This window comes from Gobio gobio (genome assembly GCF_949357685.1).
Source record: "Gobio gobio genome assembly, chromosome: 5".
In the NCBI taxonomy this organism is placed as follows: Eukaryota; Metazoa; Chordata; class Actinopteri; order Cypriniformes; family Gobionidae; genus Gobio; species Gobio gobio.
The window spans coordinates 778,531-801,030 of NC_137101.1; the positions used below are offsets into that span (position 1 = coordinate 778,531).

A 22,500-nucleotide genomic window follows, 5' to 3' on the forward strand; every position below is an offset into this window, starting at 1 on the left:
TTAACTAGTGTTCAGACAGTAGTTTAGTAGACATGCTCCAGTAATCCTCATTTATACTCCTGAATGAAATGGTTTTTCATGATTCTGTTTATCCCTGTTTTTGTTTTTCTCTCTCCAGATCGTTCAAGCCAGATTTTGTGCTGGTTCGCCAGCACGCCTACAGCATGACCCCGGGCGAAGACTTCAGGAACCTCGTGATCGGCCTGCACTACGGCGGCGTTCCCAGCGTTAACTCGCTCTTCTCCATCTATAACTTCTGCAGCAAACCCTGGGTGGTGCGTCCAGCGCTTATCCGTTAATTCAGAGAGGACAGTAATAGTCATAATGCATTAAAAATAAGGTTCCATTTATTAACTGCATTAGTTAACATGAAATATACAATTTATTAATCTTAGTTAATGTTAATTTCAACATTTTTACTAATACATTGTTCAAATCAAAGGTTGAATCTGTTAATATTATTTCAAAGCTAAAAGAACCTAACAATGAACAGTTGTAATTTTATTAACTAACATTAACAAAGAATGATAAATATTGTATTAAATGTATTGTTTGTTAATGTTAGTTAGTGCATAAAGCATTGACTAATGGGAACCTATTGTAAAATCTAACCAAAATTCTTTATAGGCATCAAGTTTTAATGGAATATTTGTGTTCTTTATTATAATCAATCGCTCAGGAACATGAAGGCGCTTGTGTTGATGTGTTTTTGTGCTTTCATTCGGCAGTTCTCTCACATGATCAAGCTCTACCAGACTCTGGGTCCAGAGAAGTTCCCGCTCAATGAGCAAACCTTCTTCCCCAACCACACACAGATGGTGAGTCACTGCTTTAACTACTTTAACTAGTCCTCGGAGAATAATAATGACGAGATAGTCACAGAGCCATTTTCACAATCTTTATTATAAAAATATAAAACAGAGAAATTAAAAATCGAAACATTCTCAAAAAGCTGCTAATTGAAAAATGGTCACCTCTCTCTCTCTCTCACACACACACACACATACACTTTACACAAGCTTTCAGCTTCTTCAATGAGGGTAAACCAGATCTGATCTGAGCAGAATGTTTGTGTTACATAGACAAAATGTTGTTATAAAAATGAGTTGAAGGCTGAGACCGAACACTACCTCTAAACCAGAAGTTAACTAGTGTTCAGACGCTTAAACCAGCAGTTCACTAGTGTTCAGACGCTTAAACCAGCAGTTAACTAGTGTTCAGACGCTTAAACCAGCAGTTAACTAGTGTTCAGACGCTTAAACCAGCAGTTAACTAGTGTTCAGACGCTTAGACCAGCAGTTAACTAGTGTTCAGACGCTTAAATCAGCGGTTAACTAGTGTTCAGACGCTTAAACCAGCGATTAACTAGTGTTCAGACACTTAAACCAGCGGTTAACTAGTGTTCAGACGCTTAAATCAGCGGTTAACTAGTGTTCAGACGCTTAAACCAGCAGTTAAGTGTTCAGACGATTAAACCAGCAGTTAACGAGTGTTCAGACGCTTAAACCAGCAGTTAACTAGTGTTCAGACACTTAGACCAGCAGTTTACTAGTGTTTAGATGCTTAAACCAGCAGTTAAGTGTTCAGACGATTAAACCAGCAGTTAACTAGTGTTCAGACGCTTAAACCAGCAGTTAAGTGTTCAGACGATTAAACCAGCAGTTAACTAGTGTTCAGACACTTAGACCAGCAGTTTACTAGTGTTTAGATGCTTAAACCAGCAGTTAACTAGTGTTCAGACACTTAAGCCAGCAGTTAACTAGTGTTCAGACACTTAAACCAGCAGTTAACTAGTGTTCAGATGCTTAAGCCAGCAGTTAACTAGTGTTCAGATGCTTAAGCCAGCAGTTTACTAATGTTTAGATGCTTAAACCAGCAGTTAACTAGTGTTCAGACACTTAAACCAGCAGTTAACCAGTGTTTAGACGCTTAAACCAGCAGTTAACTAGTGTTCAGACGCTTAAACCAGCAGTTAACTAGTGTTCAGACACTTAAACCAGCAGTTAACTAGTGTTCAGATGCTTAAGCCAGCAGTTAACTAGTGTTCAGATGCTTAAGCCAGCAGTTAACCAGTGTTCAGACGCTTAGACCAGCAGTTAACTAGTGTTCAGATGCTTAAGCCAGCAATTAACTAGTTTTCAGACGCTTAAACCAGCAGTTAACCAGTGTTCAGACGCTTAGACCAGCAGTTAACTAGTTTTCAGACGCTTAAGCCAGCAGTTAACTAGTGTTCAGATGCTTAAGCCAGCAGTTAACTAGTTTTCAGACGCTTAAGCCAGCAGTTAACTAGTGTTCAGACGCTTAAACCAGCAGTTAACTAGTGTTCAGACGCTTAGACCAGCAGTTAACTAGTGTTCAGACGCTTAGACCAGCAGTTAACTAGTGTTCAGACGCTTAGACCAGCGATTAACTAGTGTTCAGACGCTTAGACCAGCAGTTAACTAGTGTTCAGACGCTTAGACCAGCAGTTAACTAGTGTTCAGACGCTTAGACCAGCGATTAACTAGTGTTCAGACGCTTAGACCAGCAGTTAACTAGTGTTCAGAGGCTTAAACCAGCAGTTAACTAGTGTTCAGAGGCTTAAACCAGCAGTTAACTAGTGTTCAGATGCTTAAACCAGCAGTTAACTAGTGTTCAGACGCTTAAACCAGCAGTTAACTAGTGTTCAGACGCTTTTCCGTCTGATCTCAGCCTCTAACGGAGGAATGGAGCAGAAAATCTTCTGAAATTTTAGTGGTAAAAATGATTATTCTAGTTGTTCTGATCTGATTTACTTCAATATTGATGCATGATTATTGTGTTTGATTCATATTCGGTACCCTCAGAATCAGGATGAATGTTTACTTTTCCATTTAGAAAAAGGATTGAATGAGCATTAGATTTCTCTCATCAGCGCGGTCTAGATGTAGAAAAGACATTGATATGAAGATGATTTATCTACTGATTATAATCTTTGTTTTAATGTAATAAAAAAATACTAGTCACAATTTCATAGCTTATATCATAAACAGCAAGAAGGAAATAATTCGTAGCTCTGCGCTTGTGCTGGAACGATTATGCATCGCATCTAACGTTTCAACACAATCCAGAGTGAGCATCATAAATACTGAACAATATAAATCTGGCACATGACGTTTATCTGCGTACATATACAATTTATATCATGTTTAAAAGCAATACATCACTATAAAAGAGCGGTATTATTGCATTCATAAATTACTTCATATCTCAGTGGGTCGTTGTTAATGAGGATCAGTTCGTTTGGGGTTACCCAGCTAACAGGGAACGTTCTCTCAACGTTATGTAACATTAATAGAACGTTCGTTCGATAATGTTCTCAAAACAAATTTTTTTTAAAGTGTTTCTACTTGTACGTTCAGAGAACATTCAAAAGTAACGTTCCCATAACGTTTGAAGAATGTCACAATGGAATGTCCCCTTAAAAAACTGGACGTTGCGAGAACATGAACTTAATGGGAACGTTAGTTAGAACATGTTTTTGTTAGCTGGGTAATTGCTCCAGGGCTCACGCTTCATCTAACTGACGTGACCCGTTGCTGAACACACACGTGATCTGATGTGGTTCTGTCTAATTACACAGAGGAAGATCAGGTGGGGCTGTTAGTTATTGGTTGTTTGGGCGGGTTCAAGGGTCGGTGGTGTTGATGGTCACTTTGTCGCGGGTGGTCATCCCTCTGTACCAGCTGCAGTAGCCTTCTTTCTGCTGGATGCAGGCGTAGTGGCGGGACTGATACCCGGGATAGCCGAAGTGGGACAGCATGTCGGTCCACAGGCACTCGTGCTTGGAGGTCACGAAGCAGGGCAAGTAGTGGCACGGCTTAATCTGCAAACAGAGGAAAGAGTGTGTGATGTGGCTGTTTGAGCATAAAAAAGCGCTGCAAAGCTCCAGTTCTTTTCTATATCAGTGTCCGTGTTTCTATATTCCTGAAACGCCTCCATTGTAGCCTTGAGTTTTCTTCCGGGAACCAACACGGTTAACTAGTGTTCAGACACTTAAGCCAGCAGTTAACTAGTGTTCAGACACTTAAGCCAGCAGTTAACTAGTGTTCAGACATTTAAACCAGCAGTTAACTAGTGTTCAGAGGCTTAAACCAGCAGTTAACTAGTGTTCAGACACTTAAGCCAGCAGTTAACTAGTTTTCAGACGCTTAAACCAGCAGTTTACTAGTGTTCAGACACTTAAGCCAGCAGTTAACTAGTTTTCAGACACTTAAACCAGCAGTTTACTTGTGTTCAGATGCTTAAACCAGCAGTTAACTAGTGTTCAGACACTTAAACCAGCAGTTAACTAGTGTTCAGACATTTAAACCAGCAGTTAACTAGTGTTCAGAGGCTTAAACCAGCAGTTAACTAGTGTTCAGACACTTAAGCCAGCAGTTAACTAGTTTTCAGACACTTAAACCAGCAGTTTACTTGTGTTCAGATGCTTAAACCAGCAGTTTACTAGTGTTCAGATGCTTAAACCAACAGTTAACTAGTGTTCAGACGCTTAAGCCAGCAGTTAACTAGTGTTCAGACACTTAAACCAGCAGTTTACTAGTGTTCAGATGCTTAAACCAACAGTTAACTAGTGTTCAGATGCTTAAACCAACAGTTAACTAGTGTTCAGACGCTTAAGCCAGCAGTTAACTAGTGTTCAGACACTTAAACCAGCAGTTAACTAGTGTTCAGACGCTTAAGCCAGCAGTTAACTAGTGTTCAGACATTTAAACCGGTTTCACAGACAAGGCTTAAGCTAGTCCAGACTAAAATGCATGTTTGAGGAGTTTTAACTTAGGCATAATTTAAGATATTTCAGTCCAAATTGCTTTGTGCCATTGTTTAGTTTTTTTCTAAGGAACGTTTATAAAAGCTGCTCAAATGTCCTGACCGAACTAATGTCTAATCCTGGCTTAATCTAAGTCCTGTCTGTGAAACCGGGCCTTGAACTGTTAAGTTGTTTTTTAAAGTTATTTTATGGATTAGGATGTTAAGACTTTGCTCTACCCGCCCATGTGGGGTTAATTTCATTTGTGTAGGTCTTGCAAAAAGTGTTGATTTTGAAAACCCAGCAGCTCTTGCCTTCATTTCAGAGCTTTTGAAATGTGTACAGACGGATTGAAAGGCATCTTAGTGCTGGTGAATAACAGCGGAGCTTTATGTTTCCAGGTGTTTTATGAATGCAGGTCATTCAGAACCGAATCCTCTTTTACCCCTGAGAGCGTCTGCCATCATAAAGCCTCATATTTATGGAGATGCACTTGTTATTTGTGCCGAAATATGCATGAATTTTCTCCAAGTGTCAGAGTTATATAAGGAAGACTGAAGCGTTTGGTTTTTCATTTACCCCCAAATTCCATTTCATGTTCCTAAATTTTGTGATGTCAGTTTTAATGCCATTTTTGTGTGTTTGTATAAAATTTGAATAATCAATTCTGTGTTATTCGTTGTCGTCATAACGCCACATCGAGCTTTAACCCTTACGGTCACACATGTGTAGCGATATAACAATAATGATGGGCGACGTTCAGATCCAGTGATAATCTGCACTTCAGTGGTTCTGTGTCTCAGATCTGAGTCCAAACCGTTTGAGTTTGGCTTCTGAACCAGCGGTTTAATCTTGGTGCCAAACATCTGGATCCAAGCATTGAGCTGCTGTGTGGATTATGGGAAGGCAGCCGCTCATGGTGACAGTAATTCATGTGAGCGTCAGATGGATGAGAATAGCGTGTTGTTGTTTGACTGACACTCACCCTGCAGTTACAGCCCAGCTGATAGCGGTGGTTAATGCCCTTCTTCTGAGCCAGAGACAAGCGTTCCCATCGCTCGTTGAAGTTACACAGGCCAGTGTAAAACTTCCCGTCGTGAACACGACCTGCAAACACACCAGCAACGTCAATCTCAGTCTCAGACACTTAAACCAGCAGTTAACTAGTGTTCAGACACTAAAGCCAGCAGTTAACTAGTGTTCAAACACTTAAGTCAGCAGTTAACTAGTGTTCAGACACTTAAACCAGCAGTTAACTAATGTTCAGACGCTTAAGTCAGCAGTTAACTAGTGTTCAGACGCTTAAACCAGCAGTTAACTAATGTTCAGACGCTTAAGTCAGCAGTTAACTAGTGTTCAGACGTTTAAACCAGCAGTTAACTAGTGTTCAGACACTTAAACCAGCAGTTAACTAATGTTCAGACGCTTAAGTCAGCAGTTAACTAGTGTTCAGACGTTTAAACCAGCAGTTAACTAGTGTTCAGACACTTAAACCAGCAGTTAACTAGTGTTCAGACACTTAAACCAGCAGTTAACTAGTGTTCAGACGTTTAAACCAGCAGTTAACTAGTGTTCAGACACTTAAACCAGCAGTTAACTAGTGTTCAGACGCTTAAACCAGCAGTTAACTAGTGTTCAGACGTTTAAACCAGCAGTTACCTAGTGTTCAGACGCTTAAACCAGCAGTTAACTAGTGTTCAGACGTTTAAACCAGCAGTTAACTAGTGTTCAGACGCTTAAGCCAGCAGTTAACTAGTGTTCAAACACTTAAGCCAGCCGTTAACTAGTGTTCAGATGTTTAAGCCAGCAATTAACTAGTGTTCAAACACTTAAGCCAGCAGTTAACTAGTGTTCAGACGCTTAAGCCAGTTCAGACGCTTAAGCCAGCAGTTAACTAGTGTTCAGACGTTTAAACCAGCAGTTACCTAGTGTTCAGACGCTTAAGCCAGCAGTTAACTAGTGTTCAGACGCTTAAGCCAGCAGTTAACTAGTGTTCAGATGTTTAAGCCAGCAATTAACTAGTGTTCAGATGTTTAAGCCAGCAATTAACTAGTGTTCAAACACTTAAGTCAGCTGTTAACTAGTGTTCAGACGCTTAAGCCAGCCGTTAACTAGTGTTCAGATGCTTAAGTCAGCAGTTAACGAGTGTTCAGACACTTAAGTCAGTAGTTAACTAGTGTTCAAACACTTAAGCCAGCAGTTAACTAGTGTTCAGACGTTTAAACCAGCAGTTACCTAGTGTTCAGACGCTTAAGCCAGCAGTTAACTAGTGTTCAGACGCTTAAGCCAGCAGTTAACTAGTGTTCAGATGTTTAAGCCAGCAATTAACTAGTGTTCAGATGTTTAAGCCAGCAATTAACTAGTGTTCAAACACTTAAGCCAGCCGTTAACTAGTGTTCAGATGTTTAAGCCAGCAATTAACTATTGTTCAAACACTTAAGCCAGCCGTTAACTAGTGTTCAGACGTTTAAGCCAGCAATTAACTAGTGTTCAAACACTTAAGCCAGCAGTTAACTAGTGTTCAGACGCTTAAGCCAGCAGTTAACTAGTGTTCAGACACTTAAGCCAGCCATTAACTAGTGTTCAGACGCTTAAACCAGCAGTTAACTAGTGTTCAGACACTTAAGCCAGCAGTTAACTAGTGTTCAGACACTTAATCCAGCAGTTAACTAGTGTTCAGACGCTTAAGCCAGCACTTAACTAGTGTTCAGACGCTTAAGCCAGCAGTTAACTAGTGTTCAAACACTTAAGCCAGCAGTTAACTAGTGTTCAGACGCTTAAGCCAGCAGTTAACTAGTGTTCAAACACTTAAGCCAGCCGTTAACTAGTGTTCAGACGCTTAAACCAGCAGTTAACTAGTGTTCAGACGTTTAAACCAGCAGTTAACTAGTGTTCAGACGCTTAAACCAGCAGTTAACTAGTGTTCAGATGTTTAAGTCAGCAGTTAACTAGTGTTCAGACGTTTAAGTCAGCAGTTAACTAGTGTTCAGACACTTAAGCCAGCCGTTAACTAGTGTTCAGACGCTTAAACCAGCAGTTAACTAGTGTTCAGACGCTTAAACCAGCAGTTAACTAGTGTTCAGACGCTTAAACCAGCAGTTAACTAGTGTTCAGATGTTTAAGTCAGCAGTTAACTAGTGTTCAGACGTTTAAGTCAGCAGTTAACTAGTGTTCAGACGCTTAAGTCAGCAGTTAACTAGTGTTCAGACGTTTAAGTCAGCTGTTAACTAGTGTTCAGACGCTTAAGCCAGCCGTTAACTAGTGTTCAGATGCTTAAGTCAGCAGTTAACGAGTGTTCAGACACTTAAGTCAGTAGTTAACTAGTGTTCAAACACTTAAGCCAGCCGTTAACTAGTGTTCAGATGCTTAAGTCAGCAGTTAACTAGTGTTCAGACGCTTAAGTCAGTAGTTAACTAGTGTTCAAACACTTAAACCAGCCGTTAACGAGTGTTCAGATGCTTAAACCAGCCGTTAACTAGTGTTCAGATGCTTAAGTCAGTAGTTAACTAGTGTTCAAACACTTAAACCAGCCGTTAACGAGTGTTCAGATGCTTAAACCAGCCGTTAACTAGTGTTCAGATGCTTAAGTCAGTAGTTAACTAGTGTTCAAACACTTAAACCAGCCGTTAACTAGTGTTCAGACGATTAAACCAGCAGTTAACTAGTGTTCAGACGATTAAACCAGCAGTTAACTAGTGTTCAGACGATTAAACCAGCAGTTAACTAGTGTTCAGACGATTAAACCAGCAGTTAACTAGTGTTCAGACACTTAAACCAGCAGTTAACTAGTGTTCAGACACTTAAACCAGCAGTTAACTAGTGTTCAGACACTTAAACCAGCAGTTAACTAGTGTTCAGATGCTTAAACCAGCCGTTAACTAGTGTTCAGACGATTAAACCAGCAGTTAACTAGTGTTCAGACACTTAAACCAGCAGTTAACTAGTGTTCAGACACTTAAACCAGCAGTTAACTAGTGTTCAGACACTTAAACCAGCCGTTAACGAGTGTTCAGATGCTTAAACCAGCCGTTAACTAGTGTTCAGATGCTTAAGTCAGTAGTTAACTAGTGTTCAGACGCTTAAACCAGCAGTTAACTAGTGTTCAGACGCTTAAACCAGCAGTTAACTAGTGTTCAGACACTTAAGCCAGCAGTTAACTAGTGTTCAGACACTTAAACCAGCAGTTAACTAGTGTTCAGACACTTAAACCAGCAGTTAACTAGTGTTCAGGGCCTCAGCTGATCATAAATGCACGAGTGTTTCAGGATAAGGACTGATTAATGCCACAGAGCGTCATTGAATAGCTCTAAATTCAAAAGATACAGTAAAACAGAACCGACGTGATGAAGCGAGTCTGAACTGATGATGATGGTGATGATGATGATGATGATGATGATGATGATGATGATGATGATGAAGAAGGTGGCGTCTCACCTGTGATCAGGTACTGGTATTTGTTGATGTCAAACTTGACTCCGCACATGCTCTCGGAGTTGTGTGTGTAGACGTACTGCACGTGCTGGATCTTGTCGAAGCCCTTGTACATCTACAGCAGAGAAACGAGACGAACACAATCAGCCAATCAGGAGCAGCGCTCAGAACATCTAGAGGGCGTGTGAGAGGTCATGTGACGTCACCTTCATCTGCTTGACGGTGTAGCTCATGGTCCCGAAAGGGCCGTCGTCCAGGAGCTTCTTGCCCACCACTTTAGCCCGGATCACTGCCAACACACACACACACACACACACACACACACACACACACACACACACACACACAGGCGAGATCAGCGCGGTTTACACACACAGATAAAACAATCCCAGAATGCTTTGAGACAAGTGGGAAAAAAGATGCATTTATGGCTCAAATCATCACATGCACATAATCAATCTCAAGCAGTTTAGTGACCGCATCGACGAATAACCACGAAAGAAATTCATAATATAATCACTAAAATGAAAAATTCATTTAAAATAAAAATACAATTAATATAATATACTGTGATATAATAATATAATATAATCATTTAAATTAAAAAATCATTTCAAATAAAAATACAGTGCATGTTAATTTTGTCAAATATTTTAACTGTATTTTTAATTTAATTTAAATATATATTATATAATAAATGTGTGTATATATATATTTATTTTATATAATATATCACTTATCTGTCTATACACATATAAATGATTGTTTTTTAAAAAATTCCCTTTTTTATATATTTTAACAATTTTTTTATTAAATTTAAATATATCAATATTATAAAATAAATGTATATATATTTATTTATTTTATATAATTTATCACTTATCTATCTATACACATATGCATAATTTTATATTTTTAAATATATTTTAACTATTTTTTTTATTTTATTTAAATATATAAATATTATATAATAAATGTATATATAATTTATTGTATATAATTTATCAAATATATATTTGATTGTTTTTTATTACAAAAAATTCTCATTTTATATATTTATTTTTTCACTTTATTTTTCAGAATTTAAAGAGATAAACATTACATAATAAATGTATATATATATATTTATTTATTTTATATAATATATCACTTATCTATCTATACACATATACATGATTGATTTAAAAAAAAACATTTTAAAATATATTTTAACTATTTTTTATTTAATTTTATTTAAAAATATAAATATTATATAATAAATGTATATAGAATTTATTTTATATAATTTATCAAATATATATATGATTGTTTTTAATGGTTTTTTTCACTGTATTTTTTCTGAATTTACATTTATAAACAAGATATAATAAATGTATATATATATAACATATTTTATCAAATACATTTTATATAATATATTAAATATCTATCTATTTATCACACACACACACACACACACACACACACACACACACACACACACACACACACACACACACACACACACACACACACACACACACACACACACACACACACACACACACACACACACTTTATACTGGCAGCAAGTTTTTTCCTCAGATGTTCCCACTGTAAATGTGTGACAGATTTCCTGTTTCGAAAGGAAAGTGTGTGTGTGTGTGTGTGTGTGTGTGTGTGTGTGTGTGTGTGTGTGTGTGTGTGTGTGTGTGTGTGTGTGTGTGTGTGTGTGTGTGTGTGTGTGTGTGAGTGTGTGTGAGAGTCTGTGTGTGTGTGTGTGTGTGTGTGTGTGTGTGTGTGTGTGTGTGTGTGTGTGTGTGTGTGTGTGTGTGTGTGTGTGTGTGTGTGTGTGTGTGTGTGTGTGTGGCCGATGGCTGGACTGTGAGGAACTAGACTGCTTCCTCAGAGAGCGCAGAATGAGGCCATGTCAATACAAGCGGCCCCGCTCCCATAATCCCCTGCAAACGCGCAGCCCTCACACACACACACACACACACACACACACACACACACACACACACACACGCGCGCGCCCCGTCTGCGGATCACCTGCTCCAGCGCTGGAATGCCTGTTATCTTCACTGCTGGAATTTCCTTCCCAGAATTCTTTGAGGCTCACATTCCTCAGAGCGGCGAAACACCCGAGGAAAAGTCGTGCGGATCAACAGCTCAGCCATTAGCCTCCAGAGTCACTGATTCAGGGACAGCATTTAACAGACACGAATGCAGCAACACTGCTAAACATGCTTTTCTTGTCCTGTTTTCAGCCCAAATATCTACAAAATCTTACATTAAGAAGCATTTACTAGACAAGCAAAAGTTGTCGTCTTGTTTTAAATAACTTAAAATGACGGGAGTTTTTGCTTAAAATAATGCGGTGCGCAAAATAATGTTAATTCAAACAGAAAACAAGATTATTTTGCTTACCCATTGACAGATTATTGTGCTTATTTTAAGCAAAAACTCCCTTCATTTTAAGTTATTTTCCCCCAAAACAAGACAAAAACTTTAGCTTGTCTAGTAAATGCTTCTTAATGTAAGATTTTTTAGATATTTGGAACACAAATAGCATTTTTTGCAGTGTAATGAGTGACTCTGGGTCCGCGCTCAGGGTTCAGAGGTCATGCCGTTGAACTCGATCGCTCTGATTGGCTGTGAGTGTTTATGTAACCCGATTCCGATCTCAAGCGCTCGCTGTGATGTCCACCTGTCCGTCTATATCCTCAGGGCTATATTTAATATATCCATAAGCCTCTGAATCATACATGAGAGCCCCGAGCCGCCCGCTGTGAGTCCTGCATATTCATGAGCCGCCCGCCTCTCTGACTTACATTCGGGAAAGTAGGCGCGCGCTCGGAGGAAAATGGGTTAGCGCGCAGAAATCCTGCTCTCAATCCAATCTGTGGGATGTGCGGAACAAACAAGTTCCCACCTCGCAACTTGCAGGACTTAAAGGATCTGCTGCTAACATCTTGGTGCCGGACACCACAGCGCACCTTCAGGGGTCCATCAGAGACGGGTCAGGGGGACCAACACAACACTAGGAAGGTGGTCATAATGTTGTGCCTGATCGCTGTATGCTATTGTGATGTTGATTGAGAAAGATGAGGCGATGACAGACGTTTGCTCCTGTCGTTTATTCATCAGACATCAGCACAATAACAACAACAAACTCACTATTACCACAATCACACACACAATATCAACCTTTAAGAGTCCAGTTTGTGTGTTCAGTGTGTGTGTGTGTGTGTCAGTCACTTCACTGTGGTAGTGTGTGTGTCAGTGTGAGTGATTGTGTGTGTGTGTGTGTGTGTGTGTGTGTGTGTGTCAGTCACTTCACTGTGGTAGTGTGTGTGTCAGTGTGAGTGATTGTGTGTGTGTGTGTGTGTGTGTGTGTGTGTGTGTGTCAGTCACTTCACTGTGGTAGTGTGTGTGTCAGTGTGAGTGATTGTGTGTGTGTGTGTGTGTCAGTCACTTCACTGTGGTAGTGTGTGTGTCAGTGTGAGTGATTGTGTGTGTGTGTGTGTGTGTGTGTGTGTGTCAGTCACTTCACTGTGGTAGTGTGTGTGTCAGTGTGAGTGAGTGTGTGTGTGTGTGTGTGTGTGTGTGTGTGTGTGTGTGTGTGTCAGTGTGAGTGTGTGTGTGTGTGTGTGTGAGTGTGAGTGTGTATGTGTGTCAGTCACTTCACTGTGGTAGTGTGTGTGTCAGTGTGAGTGAGTGTGTGTGTGTGTGTGTGTGTGTGTGTGTGTGTGTGTGAGTGTGTGTGTGTGTGTGTGTGTGTGTGTGTGTGTGTCAGTCACTCTGCTGTGGTAGTGTGTGTGTCAGTGTGAGTGAGTGAGTGTTTGTCAGTGTGTGTGTCAGTGTGAGTGTGTGTGTGTGTGTGTGTGTGTGTGTGTGTGTGAGTGTGTGTGTGTCAGTCACTCTGCTGTGGTAGTGTGTGTGTCAGTGTGAGTGAGTGAGTGTTTGTCAGTGTGTGTGTGTGTGTGTGTGTGTGTGTGTGTGTGTGTGTGTGTGTGTCAGTCACTCCGCTGTGGCAGTGTGTGTCAGTGTGTGTGTGTGTGTGTGGATTTAAAGGATCTGCTGCTAACATCTTGGTGCCAGATACCACAGCACACCTTCAGGGGAGCCAAAACGGGGACCAGCACAATATTAGTGGTCATAATGTTATGCCTGATCGGTGTATAAACACATCACACAGTAAACCATGTGAAAGCAAGAACTGATCAAATGTGAAACGCTTTTCCACTTGTGTGGAGTTGAGCTTCTCACCCCATGGCCACTTCAGAGGGTGTTGAGCTCCAGGGGCCAGAGTGTGTTGAGCTCCAGGGGCCAGAGTGTGTTGAGCTCCAGGGGCCAGAGTGTGTTGAGCTCCAGGGGCCAGAGGGTGTTGAGCTCCAGGGGCCAGAGGGTGTTGAGCTCCAGTCCAGGGGCCAGAGGGTGTTGAGCTCCAGGGGCCAGAGTGTGTTGAGCTCCAGGGGCCAGAGGGTGTTGAGCTCCAGGGGCCAGAGGGTGTTGAGCTCCAGGGGCCAGAGGGTGTTGAGCTCCAGGGGCCAGAGTGTGTTGAGCTCCAGGGGCCAGAGGGTGTTGAGCTCCAGGGGCCAGAGTGTGTTGAGCTCCAGGGGCCAGAGGGTGTTGAGCTCCAGGGGCCAGAGGGTGTTGAGCTCCAGGGGCCAGAGGGTGTTGAGCTCCAGGGGCCAGAGGGTGTTGAGCTCCAGGGGCCAGAGGGTGTTGAGCTCCAGGGGCCAGAGGGTGTTGAGCTCCAGGGGCCAGAGGGTGTTGAGCTCCAGGGGCCAGAGGGTGTTGAGCTCCAGGGGCCAGAGGGTGTTGAGCTCCAGGGGCCAGAGGGTGTTGAGCTCCAGGGGCCAGAGGGTGTTGAGCTCCAGGGGCCAGAGGGTGTTGAGCTCCAGGGGCCAGAGTGTGTTGAGCTCCAGGGGCCAGAGTGTGTTGAGCTCCAGGGGCCAGAGGGTGTTGAGCTCCAGGGGCCAGAGGGTGTTGAGCTCCAGGGGCCAGAGGGTGTTGAGCTCCAGGGGCCAGAGGGTGTTGAGCTCCAGGGGCCAGAGTGTGTTGAGCTCCAGGGGCCAGAGTGTGTTGAGCTCCAGGGGCCAGAGTGTGTTGAGCTCCAGGGGCCAGAGGGTGTTGAGCTCCAGGGGCCAGAGGGTGTTGAGCTCCAGGGGCCAGAGTGTGTTGAGCTCCAGGGGCCAGAGTGTGTTGAGCTCCAGGGGCCAGAGTGTGTTGAGCTCCAGGGGCCAGAGGGTGTTGAGCTCCAGGGGCCAGAGGGTGTTGAGCTCCAGGGGCCAGAGGGTGTTGAGCTCCAGGGGCCAGAGGGTGTTGAGCTCCAGGGGCCAGAGGGTGTTGAGCTCCAGGGGCCAGAGGGTGTTGAGCTCCAGGGGCCAGAGTGTGTTGAGCTCCAGGGGCCAGAGGGTGTTGAGCTCCAGGGGCCAGAGGGTGTTGAGCTCCAGGGGCCAGAGTGTGTTGAGCTCCAGGGGCCAGAGTGTGTTGAGCTCCAGGGGCCAGAGGGTGTTGAGCTCCAGGGGCCAGAGGGTGTTGAGCTCCAGGGGCCAGAGTGTGTTGAGCTCCAGGGGCCAGAGTGTGTTGAGCTCCAGGGGCCAGAGTGTGTTGAGCTCCAGGGGCCAGAGGGTGTTGAGCTCCAGGGGCCAGAGTGTGTTGAGCTCCAGGGGCCAGAGGGTGTTGAGCTCCAGGGGCCAGAGTGTGTTGAGCTCCAGGGGCCAGAGTGTGTTGAGCTCCAGGGGCCAGAGGGTGTTGAGCTCCAGGGGCCAGAGGGTGTTGAGCTCCAGGGGCCAGAGTGTGTTGAGCTCCAGGGGCCAGAGTGTGTTGAGCTCCAGGGGCCAGAGTGTGTTGAGCTCCAGGGGCCAGAGTGTGTTGAGCTCCAGGGGCCAGAGTGTGTTGAGCTCCAGGGGCCAGAGTGTGTTGAGCTCCAGGGGCCAGAGGGTGTTGAGCTCCAGGGGCCAGAGGGTGTTGAGCTCCAGGGGCCAGAGTGTGTTGAGCTCCAGGGGCCAGAGGGTGTTGAGCTCCAGGGGCCAGAGGGTGTTGAGCTCCAGGGGCCAGAGTGTGTTGAGCTCCAGGGGCCAGAGGGTGTTGAGCTCCAGGGGCCAGAGTGTGTTGAGCTCCAGGGGCCAGAGGGTGTTGAGCTCCAGGGGCCAGAGTGTGTTGAGCTCCAGGGGCCAGAGTGTGTTGAGCTCCAGGGGCCAGAGGGTGTTGAGCTCCAGGGGCCAGAGTGTAGGGCGAACACTAATCTGGGGCTTGAAAGGCCCTCGCAGTGAATGGAGCTCTTCAATCGGCCTCAAAAGCCCTGCCAACCGCGGCTCGCTCTAATGGAGCTGGGGGGGCATGTTTAATGTGTGGATGTGGAATGTGGCGCTGCATGTGTGTGTGTGTGTGTGTGTGTTTCTGCGCTGCCTCTGTTCTGGGATCTGATGATTTAAGGAGAACATTCGTGATTCATCTGCCGTGAGTTGATTACAGAGCGCAGGAAGACGCTCGAAACGCTTCTGATCAGCACTAACAACAATTATTGACTTACTTTCTCTGAAATTATCATTTTAGTTATCGTTATAATTATAGTTATCGTTATAATTATCATTATAGTTATCGTTATAATTATCGTTATAGTTATCGTTGTAGTTATCATTATAGTTATCGTTATAGTTATCGTTGTAGTTATCATTATAGTTATCGTTATAGTTATCGTTATAATTATCTATAGTTATCGTTATAGTTATCGTTATAGTTATCATTATAGTTATCGTTATAGTTATCGTTACAATTATCATTATAGTTATAATTATCTATAGTTATCGTTACAATTATCATTATAGTTATCGTTATAATTATCATTATAGTTATCGTTATAGTTATAATTATCTATAGTTATCGTTACAATTATCATTATAGTTATCGTTATAGTTATAATTATCATTATAGTTATCGTTATAATTATCATTATAGTTAGCGTTATAATTATCATTATAGTTATCGTTATAGTTATTGTTGTAATTACAATATAGTTATCGTTTGTCATTATAGTTTTTATAATTGTCATTATATTTATCGTTATAGTTATCATTATAATTCTCGTTATCGTTATAATTACAATATCGTTATCGTTTGTCATTATAGTTTTTGTTATAATTATCATTATAGTTATCGTTATAGTTATTGTTATAATTATCATTATAGTTATCGTTATTGTTATAATTACAATATAGTTATCGTTTGTCATTATAGTTTTTGTTATAATTATCATCATAGTTATCGTTAATGTTATAATTACAATATAGTTATCGTTTGTCATTATAGTTTTCGTTATAATCATCATCATAGTTATCGTTATAGTTAGTTATAATTATCATTATAGACTTATAGTTATCGTTATAGTTATTGTTATAATTACAATATAGTTATCGTTTGTCATTATAGTTTTTGTTATAATTATCATCATAGTTATCGTTATAGTTAGTTATAATTATCATTATAGACTTATAGTTATCGTTATAGTTATTGTTATAATTACCATATAGTTATCGTTGTTGGTGTCGTAAAATGGTAAATCATGGTAAACTATGGTAAATCATCTGTATTGACTTGAAAACTGTCAAATTTTTATTTTTAAACTACTTTAAACTTCAAACTTAAATCTTTAAAATCACTTTTTCAAACTTTCTGGTCTATGCTTTTTCAAGCCAACTACAAAGTTTTTTTGTTTTACTCATCTAGTTATTGTTGAAATTAGTAATAAATAGATACATTATATTTTTATTGATGTCTTGATTATTTAACGTAGAAAAATTCGGCGTAGAAACAATTTTCACTCAGAAATTACTAGTACATTTTTACAAACAATTACGACATCAGATTAAATGTTTCAGTTTTCGAATGATTATATTATTAAAAACTTTGGATACAATAAATTTGATGGTTTAATTGATAATTAAATAAACATTATTTTCGGTTTCAGTTTTCGAAACATCACTAAAAACGTAATTTAAATGTTTGTATACAAGTCCGTTCGTTGATTATTAAAAATAAATACATTTGAATAATTTAATTGTTATTGATTTTCGCAACATAATAATATTTTTTAAAGTATAAAAACTTTGTTTAAATGTTTGTTGATTATTAAATAAATTTGATGGTTTAATTGATAATTAAATAAACATTATTTTCGGTTTCAGTTTTCGAAACATCATTAAAAACGTATAAAAACGTAATTTAAATGTTTGTATACAAGTCCGTTCGTTGATTATTCAAAAAAAAAAAATTGAATAATTTAATTGTTATTGATTTTCGCAACATAATAATATTTTTTAAAGTATAAAAACTTTGTTTAAATGTTTGTTGATTATTAAATAAATTTGATGGTTTAATTGATAATTAAATAAACATTCTTTTTTCGGTTTCAGTTTTCGAAACATCATTAAAAACGTGTAAAAACGTAATTTAAATGTTTGTATACAAGTCCGTTCGTTGATTATTAAAAATAAATAAATTTGAATAATTTAATTGTTATTGATTTTCGCAACATAATAATATTTTTTAAAGTATAAAAACTTTGTTTAAATGTTTGTTGATTATTAAATAAATTTGATGGTTTAATTGATAATTAAATAAACATTATTTTCGGTTTCAGTTTTCGAAACATCATTAAAAACGTATAAAAACGTAATTTAAATGTTTGTATACGAGTCCGTTCGTTGATTATTAAAAATAAATAAATTTGAATAATTTAATTGTTATTGATTTTCGCAACATAATATCTTTTTAAAGTATAAAAACTTTGATTAAATGTTTGTTGATTATTAAATACATTTGATGGTTTAATTGACGATTTAATAAACATTATTTCCGATTTCAGTTTTCTAAACATAATTACATCATTAAAAAGTAACTGCTTTATGTGCATATTAAATGTTAGGATACAACTCAGTTTGTTGATAATTAAATAAACATTCTTTTTTCGGTTTCAGTTTTCGAAACATCATTAAAAACGTATAAAAACGTAATTTAAATGTTTGTATACAAGTCCGTTCGTTGATTATTAAAAATAAATAAATTTGAATAATTTAATTGTTATTGATTTTCGCAACATAATATCTTTTTAAAGTATAAAAACTTTGTTTAAATGTTTGTTGATTATTAAATACATTTGATGGTTTAATTGATGAGTTAATAAACATTATTTCCGATTTCAGTTTTCTAAACATAATTACATCATTAAAAAGTATAAAAACTGCTTTATGTGCATTTTAAATGTTAGGATACAACTCAGTTTGTTGATAATTAAATAAACATTCTTTTTTCGGTTTCAGTTTTCGAAACATCACTAAAAACGTAATTTAAATGTTTGTATACAAGTCTGTTCGTTGATTATTAAAAATAAATAAATTTGAATAATTTAATTGTTATTGATTTTCGCAACATAATATCTTTTTAAAGTATAAAAACTTTGATTAAATGTTTGTTGATTATTAAATACATTTGATGGTTTAATTGACGATTTAATAAACATTATTTCCGATTTCAGTTTTCTAAACATAATTACATCATTAAAAAGTAACTGCTTTATGTCCATTTTAAATGTTTGGATACAACTTTTATTAGATAAATGTAATTTCCTGTCTCATTGGGTGCATAATGTCTGGATGGCCGCATGTTTGTTACCCAGAAGCCACTGCTCCATCTGACGCCGGGGGAAATATGTTACACATGGCAGCAGAAAGCAGAGCCTCGGAGGAAATCTGCGCCTGGCGTCCCGCCACCGATTCAGACACGCTCACAATAGCCGCAGTCTTCGCCTTTCATACGCCATGAACACCAGCACAAAGCCAAAGTCACATTTATGGGACATCTCAATATCTAGTGTATCCACAAACACATCATCAGTATGCAAGTCATACGCGGCCCGTTAACCAGACAGTCCGGCTCCGCTTCACACGCCGCTCATGAGCGTGAGATCAAACCCTCTGAGCGCTAAAGTTCAGAAAAGAACAAGAGGATTGATGATGATGATGATGATGATGAGTTATTCGATTTTGACCTGAATCTGAGCAAAACCAGCGATATTTCTGAACAATTATCTCCTTTTTAATAGTGTCAAATTATGGAAGTTTCTGCCACAGAATAAAACATTTAAAAAGATATTTGCAACTTTTTTTATCTCACAATTCTGACTTTACAACACGCAATACAAAGATGTAAACTCACAATTGCGAGAAAATAAGTAGTTTATCGTTATAGTTAACATTATAATTAATGTTATCATTATCGTTGTAATTATCTTTATAGTTAATGTTATAATTATTGTTATCGTTATATAGTTATTGTTATAGTTATCAACATAATTATCATTATAGTTACCGTTATAGTTATTGTTTAATTATCGTTATAGTTATTGTTATAATTATTGTATAGTTAGCATATAGTTAACGTTGTAGTTATCGTTGTTGATGTCGTATAGTTATTGTTGTAGTTATTGTTATAGTTATCGTATAGTTATCGTTGTTGGTGTCGTATAGTTATCGTTGTAGTTATCGTTGTTGGTGTTTGTATAGTTATCGCATAGTTATCGTTGGTGTTTGTATAGTTATCGTTGTAGTTATCGTTGTTGGTGTTTGTATAGTTATCGTTGTTGGTGTTTGTATAGTTATCGCTGTAGTTATCGTATAGTTATCGTTGTTGGTGTGTTTGTATAGTTATTGTGTAGTTATCGCATAGTTATTGTTGTAGTTATCGTTGTTGGTGTTTTGTATAGTTATCGTTGTTGGTGTTTGTATAGTTATCGCTGTAATTATCGTTGTAGTTAAGGTTGTTTGTATTTGTATAGTTATCGCTGTAGTTATCGTATAGTTATCGTTGTTGGTGTTTGTATAGTTATCGTTGTTGGTGTTTGTGTAGTTATCGTTGTTGGTGTTTGTATAGTTATCGTTGTAGTTATCGTTGTTGGTGTCGTATAGTTATCGTTGTAGTTATCTGTATGTCGCTTTGGATAAAAGCGCCTGCCAAATGTGTAAATGTAAATGTAGTCATCGTTGTTGGTGTCGTATAGTTATTGTTGTTATCTCTGTAGTTATCGTTGTTGTTGTCGTTATTGTTATAGTTATCGCTATAGTTATTGTATAGTTGTTGTTGTTGTAGTTATTGTTATAGTTATCGTTTAGTTGTTGTCGTTGTTGTTGTAGTTATAGCTATAGTTGTTGTTGTTATTGTTATAGTTATCGTATAATTGTTGTTGTTATAGTTATCGTATAATTGTTGTTGTCGTTGTTGTTATAGTTATCGCTATAGTTGTTGTTGTTATAGTTATCGTATAATTGTTGTCGTTGTATAGTTATCGTATAGTTGTTGTCGTTGTAGTTATCGCTATAGTTGTTGTTGTTATTGTTATAGTTATCGTATAATTGTTGTCGTTATAGTTATCGCTATAGTTGTTGTTGTTATAGTATAGTTGTTGTTGTTGTAGTTATTGTTATAGTTATGGCTATAGTTATTGTTGTTGTTGTTGTAGTTATGGCTATAGTTGTTGTTGTTATTGTTATAGTATAGTTGTTGTAGTTATTGTTATAGTTATCGCTATAGTTATTGTAAGTTGTTGTTGTTGTTGTTGTAGTTATCGCTATAGTTGTTGTTATTGTTATAGTTATCGTATAATTGTTGTCGTTGTTGTTATAGTTACCGCTGTAGTTATTGCTATAGTTAACGTTGTTGTTGTTGTTGTTGTTATAGTTATCGCTGTAGTTATTGCTATAGTTAACGTTGTTGTTGTTGTTATAGTTACCGCTGTAGTTATTGCTATAGTTAACGTTGTTGTTGTTGTTATAGTTACCGCTGTAGTTATTGCTATAGTTAACGTTGTTGTTGTTGTTATAGTTACCACTGTAGTTATTGATATAGTTAACGTTGTTGTTGTTGTTATAGTTATCGCTGTAGTTTTTGCTACAGTTAACGTTGTTGTTATAGTTATCGCTGTAGTTATTGCTACAGTTAACGTTGTTGTTATAGTTATCGCTGTAGTTAACGTTGTTGTTGTTGTTATAGTTATCGCTGTAGTTATTGCTATAGTTAACGTTGTTGTTGTTGTTATAGTTATCGCTGTAGTTATTGCTATAGTTAACGTTGTTGTTGTTGTTATAGTTATCGCTGTAGTTATTGCTATAGTTAACGTTGTTGTTATAGTTATCGCTGTAGTTATTGCTATAGTTAACGTTGTTGTTATAGTTATCGCTGTAGTTATTACTATAGTTAACGTTGTTGTTATAGTTATCGCTGTAGTTATTGCTATAGTTAACGTTGTTGTTATAGTTATCGCTGTAGTTATTACTATAGTTAACGTTGTTGTTATAGTTATCGCTGTAGTTATTGCTATAGTTAACGTTGTTGTTATAGTTATCGCTGTAGTTATTGCTATAGTTAACGTTGTTGTTATAGTTATCGCTGTAGTTATTACTATAGTTAACGTTGTTGTTATAGTTATCGCTGTAGTTATTACTATAGTTAACGTTGTTGTTATAGTTATCGCTGTAGTTATTGCTATAGTTAACGTTGTTGTTATAGTTATCGCTGTAGTTATTGCTATAGTTAACGTTGTTGTTATAGTTATCGCTGTAGTTATTACTATAGTTAACGTTGTTGTTATAGTTATCGCTGTAGTTATTGCTATAGTTAACGTTGTTGTTATAGTTATCGCTGTAGTTATTTCTATAGTTAACGTTGTTGTTATAGTTATCGCTGTAGTTATTACTATAGTTAACGTTGTTGTTATAGTTATCGCTGTAGTTATTTCTATAGTTAACGTTGTTGTTATAGTTATCGCTGTAGTTATTACTATAGTTAACGTTGTTGTTATAGTTATCGCTGTAGTTATTGCTATAGTTAACGTTGTTGTTATAGTTATCGCTGTAGTTATTACTATAGTTAACGTTGTTGTTATAGTTATCGCTGTAGTTATTGCTATAGTTAACGTTGTTGTTATAGTTATCGCTGTAGTTATTACTATAGTTAACGTTGTTGTTATAGTTATCGCTGTAGTTATTGCTATAGTTAACGTTGTTGTTATAGTTATCGCTGTAGTTATTGCTATAGTTAACGTTGTTGTTATAGTTATCGCTGTAGTTATTACTATAGTTAACGTTGTTGTTATAGTTATCGCTGTAGTTATTGCTATAGTTAACGTTGTTGTTATAGTTATCGCTGTAGTTATTGCTATAGTTAACGTTGTTGTTATAGTTATCGCTGTAGTTATTGCTATAGTTGTTGTTGTTGCTGATTTGAGTGTTGTTGTTGTTGCTGATTTGAGTGTTGTTGTT

At 38.4% G+C, this 22,500-nt stretch overlaps 2 protein-coding genes across 2 annotated transcripts in view; one reads left to right on the plus strand and one right to left on the minus strand.

Annotated features, from left to right (window-relative positions):
• Positions 1 to 22,500, plus strand: part of syn3 (synapsin III) — a gene marked incomplete at both ends in the record, with an annotated part of 75,800 nt that overhangs the window by 19,240 nt on the left and 34,060 nt on the right. Inside the window, 2 exons of the mRNA XM_079817859.1 lie at positions 119 to 275; positions 729 to 818. Coding sequence (XP_079673985.1) covers positions 119 to 275; positions 729 to 818 — 247 coding nt within the window. The remainder of the gene's footprint in view (positions 1 to 118; positions 276 to 728; positions 819 to 22,500) is intronic.
• Positions 884 to 22,500, minus strand: part of LOC307126963 (metalloproteinase inhibitor 3) — a 22,374-nt gene continuing 757 nt past the window's right edge. The window contains exons 2-5 of the mRNA XM_079817860.1: positions 9,406 to 9,488; positions 9,203 to 9,314; positions 5,754 to 5,875; positions 884 to 3,844 (exon numbers count right to left, since the gene is read on the minus strand). Of these exons, the coding sequence (XP_079673986.1) occupies positions 3,647 to 3,844; positions 5,754 to 5,875; positions 9,203 to 9,314; positions 9,406 to 9,488 (515 nt within the window). The 3' untranslated portion in view covers positions 884 to 3,646. The remainder of the gene's footprint in view (positions 3,845 to 5,753; positions 5,876 to 9,202; positions 9,315 to 9,405; positions 9,489 to 22,500) is intronic.